Genomic DNA, 15,622 nt, shown 5'->3' on the forward strand with positions numbered 1-15,622 from the left:
CATTGCAACTTTCTTCCACCTTGGGAAGCCTTCTGAGTTGTGAATCATCTCTCCAAGCTAGCCTCTGTCTCCCCTTACCATAAACACTTCCAATCTGCTGCCTCCACTCCAAATCTCCAGCCAAATCTGTTCCAGAATCACCTTCAGATCTGCAGCTGCTGACCGGCACTGTTCCATCGGCTCCAACTGTTCTCCAAGCTCCAAATCACCTTCAATCTCACGGACATCTCCAGCACATCCCCTTGGATGTATCAAACAGTGTTAAATCTGTGCACATGTGGATGGAGGATGTGTCAAGCATTAAAAATAATAAGAAACGTGTCAGAGAACTGAGTGATATGTGACGTGATTAATTGATAAATTGAAATTAAAAAGGGGATTAGGGTTATGTTAATTAAAAAAGGGAATTAGGGTTGAGTGAAATAAAAAAGGGGAATTAGGGTTCTATTAAATCAAAAAGCAATTGGGATTGAATTTCATTAAAACTGTGAGAGGAATCTGAGAGGTATCATTGAAAGTTCATTACCAATCGTTAGTGGAGACGATCCATACTTGATTCGGGCTTTGGAGCTTGGCCATTCCCTATTTCAACTTCAATCGCGATTTGGTTTTCTAGGTGTCCGCCAACTGGTTTGTCTCAAATTTGCTGAAAGGTTTGTCTTGAATATGCTGAAACAATACTTTATTTAGCTATGACCATATACGCTGGAAATGCAAGCGTAAAAGTAGGTGCAGAGTTGTGTCTGACAGATAGCTTGGATCCAGAAAAGGTTAAGGGAAAAATTGTGTTCTGTGATCGTGGAAATATTTCAAGGATGGAGTAAGGGCTTGTGGTGAAATCTGCTGGTGGTGTGGGCATGGTGTTAGCCAATGCAGAAATTGATGGAGAGGAGTTAGTGGCGGATGCCCATCTTTTGCCAACAGTTGTAGTGGGTTAATTTCAACACTGTTACTCAATTTTAACGGCAGAGGTTAATTTCAATAAAATTGACACTTTTAAGGACCCAATTGAGAAGATTTATAAGAAGGAAACCAAAAGGAAAAACCTTACGAAAATAAAGACGCCTAAGTGGTTTTAACCTTAAGTTTACAAAAATGAAATGGGTAAATCTGTCCATTCTCCTTTTTAATAGTACCCACCCGACAACAATAATAAATAAAAGACAAAGACTTTTGAAAGATATAAAACTGGAAGTCAAAGCTTACCTCAATCATGCAGAGTATTTATAAAGCTTTTTTTATAATAATAATAATAATTCTATTAAAAAAAATTATAAAAAAGTTGAGAGTTATCAAATTTATCGTAAATTCAAAACTTAATTAAACTTAATTTTTTTTAACTCTAAATAGACTGATCCAAGAAAAAAAATGTCTAAGATATTTTTCTAGATGAAAATTAATTCCTTATTGCAAATTTTGCAAGAAAGATTAAGTTACAAAAGTTAAATCTGTAGATAGTTTTGAACTCTAATAGCACCCACCACACAAAAATAATAAATAAACGACGAAGACTTTTCAAAGACTGGTGAGTGTTAGAAAAAAGGGTGTGCTTTCATTCTTATCTCTTGCAACAATAATGAGTCTGAGCATTCTATAGCATATTCTATAGTCAGATTCAAGCAAGGGAGCACATTCATCTCTCTGGAGGTATCGATTCCGTTCTGCTCTGATTTGAATTTCTTATAGTTTCCTTTTCAATGGAAGTTGTAGATAACGTGTTTGTGTTTATGTCTGTTAAACGTTTCAGAGTTTCTTTGAAATAATGGATGATCACTTGTTTCTTTCTCGCCAATTCTCAATTCTCTCTCTGCATATTACTTAAATCAGGTAAAGTAATCTTTTATCATTTTCCACTTTCAAATTGCATACATATCAGTCTGAGGTTAGTACATCTTACTCATTATCCACTTTTTCTTTGCTTCGCATACTCTTTTTATAATTTATAATATTGTTATGCATACGAAACTCCTTAATTTAATCTTTTGTTTTATTCTTCATTGCAATTCACTTAAAACACCTATAATCAGACTAAATGAATGTATAAATTTAAAAATGGTTGTGGAAGTTTTTCAAAAATCAACTATCATCCCTACCAGGTCAACAACGATATCATTTTATACATTTTTAATCTTCAAAGTACACTCATGACTTCAAATCCCATATATTATTAAAAATACATAAATAACTAAATAATAACTTGTATATTTAAATTTAAATAATTAACTAAATTTTATTTTTATGGGACCAAGAGTAATAATAATTAGTAAAATAACTTATTATCTAGTGTAAATTATTATACTCATTACATATATCATTACTATGAATAAACAAAATATCTTTGTACACATTTTATAATAATAAAATTATGAAAAATATTTAATTTGTAATTAATTTTCATGAATATATTTTTATAAATTTAATTATAATTTTTTTTTCTATCGTCATAAAATAAAAATAAACACACTTACATCTATTCGCTGTTGTTTTCAATTGTTTATATCTTAAAAATGTTTTAATTAAATGTAAAAGAATGTCTCTTAAAACGTTTTTACTATGGTGTTTAATATATTTTTTTTTACTAATTTTGAATCGATTTGACTCAATAATTATTTTTTTTAGAATTAACATGCTAATAACATGATTTATTATCAATGAATGACGAGTTCTATTTTTAAAAAATAACTATCAAACTACAATTTTCCTTTTGCGAGTTGTTTTGAATAGTATTATATTAGAAACATGATCTTTACTTCATCCCATTATCAATTATGCATCATATATGTACAACATGAACATTTTTAACATCGGAAGTTTTATTAAAATCAAATGCAATTAACATCATCTGAATAATAAATGAATGAGTAAAAATGCAAGATGTTTTCTCAAATTATGCTTACATTCACTAACTTTATATGAAGGTACATGGGTAATGTAAGTAAAAAAAAAGAGAGTGATATTTAATATGCAAATGTAAAATTTGTGTAAAATTTTATGTTTAATGATTTGGTACGTCCTATTTTTGGGTTAGAATCTCAAACAGATCCCTACTTATTTGTTTTTTAATTGGATCTTATTTTGAAAAATTGAAATAAATAAAATCAGTTAAATTAGACTAACAAGTTAGAATTATGTTGACTTGTTTTATGTTAGTTTTTAAATTATGTGTCAAATGGATAATTTTAGCTGAGTTGGTTTTTTGTTTTTTAAAATGAAAAAAATTGAGAAAAGTTAATTGAACTAAACTGTGGATCCTCCATTGACGCAACAACACTAAGACCTTCGCGAAACTTAAATTGTGTCCTAGTTCAATCGTGCAACCTTAATAGTTGTCGTGACAGATATAACGATCCAAAAGAAAAATTAGAATCACAAATTAAATAATTTTTAAACTATCAAGTTTTAAAATTTAGGTATTTTAAAACTATTTCTTCTCTTTTTTACTTAACTTCAAAGGCAACACAGTATAAATAGAATTATATTTAAAACAATGTAAAAACAAAAAACTGAAAAGAGAATAAAATCTTCTGACTTAACGTTTTATATACTTAAATGTTGTAAATTTAAATCTATAAAATAAAATACATTAATAAAAATTAAGTTCTAAACGTTATACTTTAATTCAACTTATTTAAATTAGTCTTTAAAAAAAGATTAAATTTTTTTGCATTAACAATTTAATGTATAATTTTATTTGAATTATATTTTAAAATTAATAATTTTACCTAAATTTATACTTTAAAAATTTGTTATTAAATAATTTTATTTAAAAGTTAAAAAATAAAATAAAAAATATATTCGATACGTATTAAGAAAAAACGTCATGGTACTTTTTTACAAATATCTTTTTAAACAAGATTAGTAACAAGTATTCACTGTCAATTCCTAACTTAATCCGAAAAATGAAACCATTTTATGGTGTACTGTTTACTTATATATATATATATATATATATATATATATATATATATATATATATATATATATATATATATAAATTTGAATTGTTTGTATTGAATTAAACTAATTACCTTTGTTTTTTTAGAGGTTACATTTTTATAAATTCACTGGTATGAAAAATAGTTAATAAGAAATTTTATTTGTATGTTTGTTAAAAAATTAACTTTAATATACATTGTAATAAAAGTAGTTTTCTTTAAACAAGTTATTTCTTCGAAATTGTTGTTATATGTAAGTTCAATTTGTTTTATTAATGGTTTATTTCACACAATCTAATTTGTTTAAATGGTCAGTCTAAAAAAAGGAATCATACATTTCTATTTTTATTTATTTTTTTATAACATTGAATACAAAATTCAAGTTTTTTCTATTTTACTTTTTATAATGTATTTTAAATAATATCTTTACAAAAAGTATAAGAATTTTAAAACGACATTTTTGTACTTTTAATTTTATACTAGATTTTAGGTTGAAGTTAAATTTGGGTTGAAACATTTATACTAGTTTTTAATTTCAAATATTATGTAAATAAGAGAGAAGTAAATTTCATTTACAATTTACAATATTTTCTTAGTTTAATTAAGTTCTGAATCCTGATAAATCTATTAAGTTTCAATTAAGTCTCTAATAAATTTTTATAGCCTATTAAATATTTAATAAAATTGTATTTTTTTTAATTCAATTCTTAATGTTTAACTTTTTTAGTTATTTGTGTAATGTGATTATAAAGTGCATAATAAAACAGTTTTTTTTTTCACCGCCACGTTGTTGGAGCTTTTTAACATTGTTAGAAACTTTGTTTTTACCGATTTTGTGGTCACAGATTTTTTTGTAAAGATTACAAACGAGTTTGAGAATTTTTTAATATTGTATTGTGAGATATAAAATTATAAAATTATATAAGATTATAAAATCATAAAATTACAAAATAATAAAATCATGATTTCATAAAATTATAAAATTACATATCACAGCTAAACAAAGACAGCATCATCTATTTAACAACAAAATCCACCTAGCTCACACATCATATATAATTAATAAAAAAGTTAAAATTAAAGACTTACTTGAAATATATAATTTTATTAAATATTCAATAAATTATAAATTTTTTGAGAGTTATCAAATTTATCATAAATTCGAAACTTAATTAAACTTTTTTTTTTTACTTTAAATAGACTGATCCAAGGAAAAAAATGTTATTTTTCTAGACACAAATTAATTCCTTCAAATGGCAAATTTTGCAAGATTAAGTTTACAAAAGTTAAATCTGTATATAGTTTTGAATTATAATAGCACCTACCCCACAAAAATAATAAATAAACTTCCAAGACTTTTCAAAGACATAGTCTCTCTCAAATGTAACGTCTATGTTCTCGAGAGTTATTTAGAGTAACAAATATTAAAAAAATTTGCTAAAACCATAATGTAATGAAAAATTTTCTATTCAATATAGCTATTACAATTTTAAATATTAATTATTCAACTCCAAAACGAAAATAAATAATTTAATACAAATCTTTAATCATAAATAAACACTTTAATCAAACTCCTACAACAAATCCCTCTTGTCAATCATGTTGTTTAAGCAGCATCTGAATATTTATTTGAATTCCTGTATAACACATATTATACAATCATCGCTACAACACAAATAAAACAAACAAATGTACTGGGTGAGCTGAGCTAACAAAATCAACGTTAAAACACCAACACAACAATTATATTTCAAATGTTAAGCCTTTGTCATAATCATATCACATCAAATAGTATCAACACATAGTAAGACTATAACAATCAATACGTTCACAACCCATACATTCCTTTATAAGGAATCATGATCAACCCATTAATTCCACACAACCTTTCCATTACAGACAACTTGTGCCAATACCAACCATCTTTATAAACGTATGTCTTCTTCTAAACTTTCCCGCAACTTGTTTACCAAAACAGAATAATTCAAGTGGTCCTCCACCGCAGATTTGGAACTATGGAACTATCTCCCCTGTTCCTAAACTCAGCATGATCCTACGAGCGAGACATCCATCATTTTCTACCCCATCGCAAAAGGAAAAGGAAGCACTCGAATTCTAGTCCCTTCTACCGCTCATCATAGATAAAGAGATCCATCTCTTCCACCATCTTTTAAAGACAAAGAGATCCGCCTTTCTACCCATTCATAAGAGGAAAGATGACTACCATTCTACCCCCTTGAAAGAGGAAAGGTACAACCCCTGAATTAATGAAGTATGACAAGAAGACATTCTAAAGAATCATAACCACCACTACACCACATGTTTGATTAAACATTGTGTCTCTCTCACTAAGAAAAACAATATTCACGAAAAGCCATTACCGGTCTTTTCGTAACCCATCCTCTTCCACTGCCACGCACAAGCGCAAAATACCTCTTTCCACTACATCGTGTTGGGAAAATCTCACTATACACACTCAGGGCCTTAGGCCAAGTACAAATAATAAAAACTGACAATAAAATATCAAACTTATCTAAAATCAAATATGCTTATTCTATCATAAAATAATATTATACCTAGATAAATAGAAAATCATAATTACCCATACCTATTTTATCTCTATCAAATTAAACCAAATATTACTATACCCAAAACTAATAAAATAATAAATCTCTAAAATTTAAGTTTATCCCAACAAACTCCCCATAATCTTAAATCTTCTCCTTACTCTGCTTCTTATTATTCTCGAAATCTTCTCCTCATCCATTTCTATTTTTATTTATTTTTTATAACATTGAATACAAAATTCAAGTTTTCTCTATTTTACTTTTTATAATGTATTTTAAATAATATCTTTAAAAAAAGTATAAGAATTTTAAAAGGACATTTTTGTACTTTTAATTTTATACTAGATTTTAGGTTGAATTTAAATTTGGATTGAAACATTTATACTAGTTTTTAATTTCAAATATTATGTAAAGAAGAGAAAAGTAAATTTCATTTACAAATTACAATATTTTCTTAGTTTAATTAAGTTCTGAATCCTGATAAATATATTAACTTTCATCTACTGCCTTGAGTATTCCGAACTTCTCTCTGCTTCTTAGAATTTGAAACCGATCTTGCTTAACACACTTGTCCCTTGTACAAGTCTTCATAGTGCGTATTTTTCACTTCACGTCAATTATCATAGTGCGTCTTTTTCACTTCACGTCAATTACCATAGTGCGTCTTTTTCACTTCACGTCAATTACCATAGTGCGTCTTTTTCACCGCACGCCAATTACCATAGTGCGTCTTTTTCACTCAGACTCTTCCTGTTCTATTTTTTCTCTCTAGGTCTGATACCACTATTGGGAAAGTCTCACTATACACACTCATAACGTGACCCACACAAATAATTTTACTCTTCAATCCATTGTGGGTTATTTTCATTAAATCTTGACAACCTTTAAATCGGTGCAAATCGGGTCTTAGGCCAAGTACAAATAATAAAAACTGACAAAAAAATATCAAACTTACCTAAAATCAAATATGCTTATTCTATCATAAAATAATATTCTATCTACATAAATAGAAAATCATAACTATCCATACCTATTTTATCTCTATCAAATCAAACCAAATATTACTATACCAAACACTAATAAAATAATAAATCTCTAAAATTTAAGTTTATCCAAACATATCGCACAAGTACAAAAGACCTCTTTCCACTACATCGTAGAGAACCCTCAAATTCCCCATACATTACCAAACATCACAACCAATCACTCTTTGCTCTTGCACAATAACAAAAGTAACACTCTAAGGTATTTTGAGGTTCTAACTCCAATCACTACCATTCTCTAACATAACTCCAACCTTGCCCACAACTACTATCCAAAAATGATAGGTCTAGTAAACATTTTAGAAACAGATCCTGAAAACAAAACAATAGTATTTAAAGCCAAAAACTAGGTTCGATAGAAAAACTTTCAATGCACAAGAAAGTTTACAGAGACTAGCAACCTGTTTTGATACCAATTTAAAATTGAAACAGAAAAAAAATATGTATGTAGAAGTGCTAAAGGAGGTTGATGAACTCCTCTTTTTAATCTTTCATTTATAGCAGACAACTCACACTCAACTAATTAATATTATGTAATCATTGAAGTTTATATTGATACACATGGCACCTACTCAAAATTTCCAAATAGATGCAAAAAACTGTTGAAAAAAAATTAATTTAGTCTTAAGAAATAAGGAATTAAAGTGAAGATTTTGTGTTTAAAAGAAAAAATTGAAAATTAAATTAGAGATAAGAAAGCAAAGTGTCTTATATTAACGGAAATTTTTTGAAGAGAGGGTATATGATAAACTTGATCTTAACTATTTAAGTGAGCAAAACGGTGAATTAATTATTTCACTATAATGAATTAATACAAATAACAGAAGTTGAAGACTTGAAAGTATAGTTTTGTATAACGAATTGTTTATAAAGTGATTTTCGATGTAAAGTGTAGAACTCTTGTTACTCATCAAGTAACCAGTCGGATCATGCATATAATAACTTAATTCCCAGATCATCTATCACAATTAACATTTTAAGGAATTATGTATTTTTGTTCTTTTTCTATTTGTACATTTTATCAAAATGTGGATATAAATTTAAATAAATATAGAAAATCATACTTACAAAAAAAAAGTATAATGTAATTTTGTATACAATGCATGTTTTAGTTTAAGCTGTGGTTAAATATATTTTGTACTGGTACACCTTTCTTTTTCTATTTAACACCTTTTCTCATCTACATACTTGTATGTCTGAACATGATTTATTATTTGTTGGTGATGGTTAAAACATTTATAAAACGTTATTTTAAGAAAAAAAATGTTCGACCAAATTATCAAAGTGACGAAAAATATATTTAAAAACTCTTATCAAACCTAAAAATTTGAAAAGCAATGATTAAAGTTATTAGATTTTTTGTATTGTGTATCCCATTGACTATTTAGGATAGAAAACATTAAATTTAATTATTATACTCGATAACTTTTTACGTACTGAAAGATGAAATAAATCATTTTAAAATCATTTTGTTATGTAATACATCTAAATATAATTGCAAGACTTACAAATGCGTTTATCTTTTTTTAAAATAATTTTTTCATCTAATACATCCTTTGTTGTTCAGGTTAAAGAAAGTCATTTGGTGGAACAAATTGATGGACTGCCTTGTGGGTTTTGCATCTTCTGTTTCAAGAGATATAGTGTGTGGCGCATTAAAAGAATTGCGTTATCTTCGCTCTTTTAACAATTTTGTCGAAAAGCTTAAGCAAGAAGAGGATGATTTGAATGTAAGAATAGATGATGTCCATAAATCTGTTGAAGATGCCAAGAGAAAAACTAGAGAGACTAGTGGAGATGTTGACAAGTGGCTGCAAGATGCTATCAGTAACATAGGTGAAGTGAATAAGTTGTTGGAAGAGGCAAGAACAAAAAAAAATTGGTGCTTTGGGCACTGTCCAAATTGGATTGGGCGATACCATGTTGGAAAAAAGTTAGCAAATAAAACTATGGACCTCGAAAAGTTCATTGAAGAGGGTAGAAAACATGTGTCATTTGACCGCATCGCTACGCTTCCTTCAAACACCCTTGATATGCTGTCAGAAAAATGCATTAATTTTGAGAGTAGACAATCTGCTTACGAGCAACTACTGGATGCAGTGAAAAATAATGATGTTTCCATGATTGGGTTGTATGGGATGGGGGGTTGTGGTAAAACCACATTAGCAATGGAGATTAGGAAATTCGTAGAAGCAGAACATCTTTTTGAAAAAGTTCTTTTTGTACCTGTTTCTAGTTCAGTGGAAGTTCTAAGGATTCAAGAAAAAATAAGAAGTTCACTGCAACATGAAATTCCAGAAACCGAAGAAATGCAGAGAGCCCAAAGATTGTGCTCGATTTTAACCAAAGAAAAGAGTGCTCTTTTAATTCTAGATGATGTGTGGGAGAAGCTTGACTTTGTTCGTATTGGGATTCCTTCTTCTGAACACCGTAAAGGCTGCAAGATTCTAATTACCACTAGATCAGAAGAAGTTTGTACTTTAATGGATTGTCAAAGAAAGATTTACTTGCCACATTTAACCGATGAAGAAGCATGGACTCTTTTCCAAAATAAAGCACTTATAACAGAAGGCACCCCTCATACCTTAAAGGATCTGGGAAGATCAATTTCCGATGAATGTAAAGGATTGCCGGTTGCCATTGCAGCTGTTGCTTGTAGTTTGAAGGGAAAAACTGAGACTGTATGGAGGGTTGCATTGAATAAATTGAAACATTCTAACCGAATAAATATTGGAAGAGGTTTGACTGATCCCTACGAGTGTCTACAGCTGAGCTATGTTAATTTGGATGATAAAGAAGCTAAATCACTTTTCCTGTTGTGCTCTGTGTTTCCTGAAGATTTTGAAATTCCAATTGAAGTTTTAACAAGATGTGCAATAGGATTAGGTGTAGTTGGAGAAGCTCACTCATATGAGGAGGCAAGGAGTGAAGTGATTGCAGCTAAAATTAAGCTTGTTAGTTGTTGTTTATTGTTGGATGCAGATGATGGATGTGTCAAAATGCATGACATAGTTCGTGATGTGGCCCACATAATAGCAAAAAATGAGAATAAGACGATCAAGTGTGAAGAGGAAAAAGATGTTACAGTGGAACAAAATTCAATAAGATATCTATGGTGTGTGAAATTTCCAAGGGATTTGGATTGCTCAAATCTTGAGTTTTTATTCTTACGAACAAAGATGAAAGAATTTGATGGGATTTTCAAAACAATGGGAATGCTCAAAGTTTTGATTCTTGTCAACGATGGGGATGGAAAAACACCATTGCCAACGATATCTTTCAAAACATTAACAAATCTTCGATGTCTATACATTTTAAATTGTGAATTGAGCGACTTCTCATTTTTAAGCGGCATGAAGAATCTTCAAAGTTTAGAGTTATATTATTGTTTACTACCTTCGTTTCCTGAATTACAAATCGATGTTGCAATTCCACTAACAACCTTAAAATTGTTAGTGTTGAATGAATGTGACATTAAAGTGAAGAATTTTGAAGTGATGAAGAGAATCCCGCTTTTGGAAGAGTTGTACATTATTGATATTCAAGGACAATGGTATGCTAATAGTGAAGACACTATTCAATTCTTTAAGACATTTAGCATTCCCGAAACACTGCAAAGGTATGGAATTGTATTAGGATCCTGTTCTTTTGATGGTGGTGATTTTAAAAAGTTGTCCTGTCATCATAGAACTTTATTACTTAACTATTTTGACGTATCAAATGAGGTAATGAAGGGCTTGGCAAAAAATGCAAAGGATCTATTTGTAGGAAATATTCATGGAGGTGCAAAAAATATGATCCCTGATATATTTCAAATTGAAGGAGGAGGTTTGAATGAGTTGAATACGTTGGAGATACATGATTCTGTAGAGATAAAGTGTTTGATTGACACTCGTAGTCACTCGAGTGAGGTGGTAACTCTTTTGTCCAACTTGCATACGTTGAAAATCAGCTGCATGGAAAATCTAAAAGCTATATGGAATTGTTTTTTACCTATCAATGGGCCATTTAAGAACTTAGAGAAGTTGGATTTGAGTGTTTGTCCACAGATGACTTCTCTCTTCACGTATGTTGTTGCTCGAAGTTTGGTAAAATTGAAAATATTAAAAATATCAAGATGTGATGAACTGAAGCATATATTAACATATGATGAGAAAAGTCAAGATGAATTCACTAGTGGGCATCCTCTGCAAATCTTCCAAAATCTTGAGGAAGTAGAGGTATATAGCTGTCCAGAATTAAAACATATGTTCCCAGCCAACATTGTTGGAGGCTTAACTCACTTGAAAGTGCTCAAGATAGAAGGATGCGACATGCTAGATCAAATAATTGGAGATATTGTTTCATTAATAGAGCATGATAGAAAAGAAGAACTTGATGAAATCGTTGAGGAAGGAAAGCATCCACATTTATATAACACTTCAATTCCAACAACAATAGTTGTGAAGCAAAGCCCAGGTATTTTTTTTCTTTTTTCATTTCTAAATATGTTTAAGCGTGTATTAGTAAGTCTGAATGGTATTTCTGAGTTAAAAATGCTTACATTCGAAATTATATCCAAGTTACATAAACATTGTGAATTTGTTATTATATATGAAATATCTAAGCATAATAATTATATATTATTTCATTGGGATATTATCTTCCATTAGTAAGATTCTGTAGGATTTTAAAGTATAAGAGACAAAAGAATGAAAGGAAAACTGATTTGACTCCTTCAATCACATGTTGTTTGACTTACAAAATTCCAACAATCTCCTCCTTAACTTTAAGACAACATACGTTTTTCCTTTCTTGACTGTGTCATCTAAAGTTCCTTCACTTTTGGAAGTCTTGATCACAATTTCTTACTTAGTCTTCACGTCCTTACAATCTACCGCAACTCCCTCATATACTTGTACTTGTTCTCTTAACTTTTCCTCCACCTCAATTGACAAAGGTTTTGGTTTCTCTATCTTTTCAAGAACTATGTCTAACTTTGTGTTCCCAGTGTCTTTCACCTTCTCAGTACTATCTTGTTGCTTCTTCTTCGGGAACAACTGTCCTAGGTTGCTCTTCTTACTCTAATTTTATTAGTTCAGTTTGACTTTCACCAACTTTAACAACCACTACCTCTACTTTCTTGTCATTTAGAGATGTGGTTTTTTGAGGTCCTCCGACATCCGTATGTACTAAATTTAGCTTGTTTGTTACTCTCCAAGATTTGTCTTTTAGAAAAGGCAAACTCATTTGTTTTCCATATTGAAAGCAGCAATACGAGTGATTTGTCTTCCAATTCAGGGATCCCTTGTATGAGCATGTTGTCTTTAACCTTCTGCAGAACAAACTGCTCTTCATCAATCAAATTCAAGGCAAAGCTCTTGCCTTTCATTTGAACTTTGAATAATTTTTTATTATCTGAATCTTTAATCATGCATGTTTTATCTTCAAATAGAACTTTATAGCCTTTCTCTAGAAATTGGCCAACACTCAACAAGTTTTGGTCAATTTCAGGATCATATAGAACATCAATAATAAATTTCAAACATGTGTAACCTTCGATCGCGATGGTTCCTTTGCCCTTCACTGCTATTTTTTCTTTGTTTCCAATTTTAACTTTTGTGTTGTAGATTGCATTAAGATCTTTGAATAATTCTTGATCGTAAGTCATGTGGTTCGTGCAACCACTATCAATTAACCAACTTTTTGTTGATCTTGCAGTAACAAAGCAAGAAACAACAAAAAGTTTTTCTTCTTCACCCTCTTCAACAACAACTTGTACATTCTCTTGTTTTTTTTATGACTTCTAGATTTTCGCTACGTGCCTTAATTGTCCACATATATGGCATTTCACATCTGGCTTCCACCAACACTTCGTTTGTGGATGATTGTTTTTCATACAAAAAGGACATGATGAAAAAAAATGAAAGGATATTTGCTGTCATTTTTGTGATTGAAACTTCCTAACTTGCCCTTTTTTCAGCAATTTAGTTGCGTTAGCCCCTTCAATATGACCTTCTTGTCTCATAAGTCTTCTTTGTTCCGGAGCCTAAAGTGCAGTCAAAAGTTCTGTCAAGGTAATAGTAGAAAGAACTTTTGAGTTCCCCAAGGAAGACAATATGGCTTCATATCTTTATGGAATTGTTACAAGTATTTTTTGAACAATTCGTGAATCAGGAATCTTAGTGTCAAGACATATTTTGTTTGCAATGTCGAGAAGCTTGTGTGCATAATCTTTGATTATTTCCAAGTATTTCATCTCTACATTTCAAGTTCTCAAACTAGATTCAAAGCTTGCATTCCTTTGATTCTCTCACTACCTTCATACTCTTCCTTTAAAAACTTCCACATTTGATGTGTTGTTTTTATCGTTAGTTGAAAATGACTGGAGATACAATTGTGAACAAAATTGATTTGGCTTTGGACTTTCAAAGCCTCCTTTCTTTGTGATTTTTCATCTTAGCAACGGTAGGATTATTTGGCAAGGAAGACACTTCGTAGTCCTCTTCTAGTGCTTCCCATACATCATTAGCATCTATACTTCCATTTTGATAGCCCACATTTGATAGTTTAGTCCATCAAGTACAGGAACAAAAATGGTAGTAAAGGATGTGTCAGATTCCATTTTATGTGTGGTGGCTATTTGGTGGTTGTAAAGGATGTTTTAGATTCCATCGCGTAAGATACTTTTTGCTCTTGATACCAATTCTAGGATTTTAAAGTAAAAAGGCAAAAGAACAAAGAGAAACTGATTTGACTTCTTAAACCACATGTTGTTTGAGTCACAAAATTCCAAAAGATTCAAATTCGAGACAATACTAATCTACTTTTACTTAGTTGTTAATACACTACAAGCAAAATTGATCTCATTTAAAATTGAAGACAATTATATTTTCATGTAAAGTTGTTTGTTAAATTTAAAATTATTTAAAAGAAACTGTCCTGTACGATTATTTTTATAATTAATAACTGATCATATGAATCTTTAGATTGTGGTATTAGTTCCTAGAAACCAATATTTTTTTAATTTATAATTGCTTTTCAGGAACTTTATCCAACCTTGCAAGCCTTAAGATAACAAGTTGCGGGAAGTTAGGCTCAATTTTTACAGCATCTATAGCTAAGACCTTGACTTCTTTGGAAGAATTGTACATAGGTGGGTGCAAAAGTTTGAAAGATATAGTAACTCATGAAAGGGTCAACAAAAATCAGGAGGAAAGCATTGTTGAGAATGAGCATGATTGTCAGAGTGATATTTCAATCTTCCAAAGTTTGAAGAAGATACATATCAGTGATTGTGACTTATTGGAGGGTATATTCCCTGTTTCTTTTGTTGGAGAATTGAATGATATAACAAATAAAGAGGGTTTTGATTTCAAAAACTTCTCTAGTCGAAATAATACTCAAATTGAGCTTCCTACTTTAGAAGTACTTGAACTTGATCATATTCGGAACAGAACCATTGTTGGTAGTTATGATGTGATATGTCCATCTTTAAGAACACTATCATTGGATATTGGGAGATATGTTGGGTTTTTCAACATAAATTGTTCAACAGATGCTTCAGAACCTACAAAAACGGATTTTATTGCAATCAAGGTATGAAAAACCATCATTTACATTGTTTCTCTCTTTGTGAATTTACAAAAAATAATCTAAATATTTGAATTTCAAGATCACGCTGTGCTAAAAGTAATACTGCGACTTACTAGTGACCTGAATTCATACCATAGGTGTAACATAAATTTTTAATATTTAAGTGGGATAGATTATTTGGAACAGATTAACTTTGGAAAATTATTTTCTTTTCAACTTTCTCTTAATAGGCTAAATAGAAAGCAATTATTTTTGTGGGAAAAATCTAATCTAAACAATTAGTGACATTGCTTAAACTTTTAGCTATACGAACAATACAATAGAAATGGAATACATTAATAATCAGAGTTGGTTTAAGAAGTATTTTGGTGTATAAATTGCAGATATCGAACTCAGATTTTGATCCGCCGGTTGAAAGTGTTGAATGTCTTTCAAAAGAACCGCATGGTTTGAACTTGATTATGATACACAATATTTGAGAGATTAGACTGAAAGGCTTTGA

General features: G+C 29.9%; 1 protein-coding gene across 1 annotated transcript; it reads left to right on the top strand.

Moving 5' to 3' along the window:
- Window positions 1-1,757: 1,757 nt before the first annotated feature.
- On the top strand, window positions 1,758-15,609 carry LOC106753630 (probable disease resistance protein At4g27220). Its single transcript, XM_022777545.1, has 4 exons — window positions 1,758-1,827; window positions 9,113-12,003; window positions 14,570-15,123; window positions 15,504-15,609. Exons 2-4 carry the CDS (start codon window positions 9,144-9,146, stop codon window positions 15,597-15,599), a joined length of 3,510 nt encoding a protein of 1,169 aa, XP_022633266.1. The 5' UTR covers window positions 1,758-1,827; window positions 9,113-9,143; the 3' UTR covers window positions 15,600-15,609.
- Window positions 15,610-15,622: the final 13 nt, after the last annotated feature.

The sequence above is a fragment of the Vigna radiata genome, unplaced genomic scaffold (assembly GCF_000741045.1).
Source record: "Vigna radiata var. radiata cultivar VC1973A unplaced genomic scaffold, Vradiata_ver6 scaffold_134, whole genome shotgun sequence".
In the NCBI taxonomy this organism is placed as follows: domain Eukaryota; kingdom Viridiplantae; phylum Streptophyta; class Magnoliopsida; order Fabales; family Fabaceae; genus Vigna; species Vigna radiata.

What these genes read in the sequence shown, in the direction of transcription:
- LOC106753630 (XM_022777545.1), top strand. Translation starts at nt 9,144, where the DNA reads ATGGACTGCCTTGTGGGTTTTGCATCTTCTGTTTCAAGAGATATAGTG. An exon ending in AGTTGTGAAGCAAAGCCCAG is followed by an intron (nt 12,004 to 14,569) that starts GTATTTTTTTTC and finishes ATTGCTTTTCAG; the next exon opens with GAACTTTATCCAACCTTGCA. An exon ending in CGGATTTTATTGCAATCAAG is followed by an intron (nt 15,124 to 15,503) that starts GTATGAAAAACC and finishes TATAAATTGCAG; the next exon opens with ATATCGAACTCAGATTTTGA.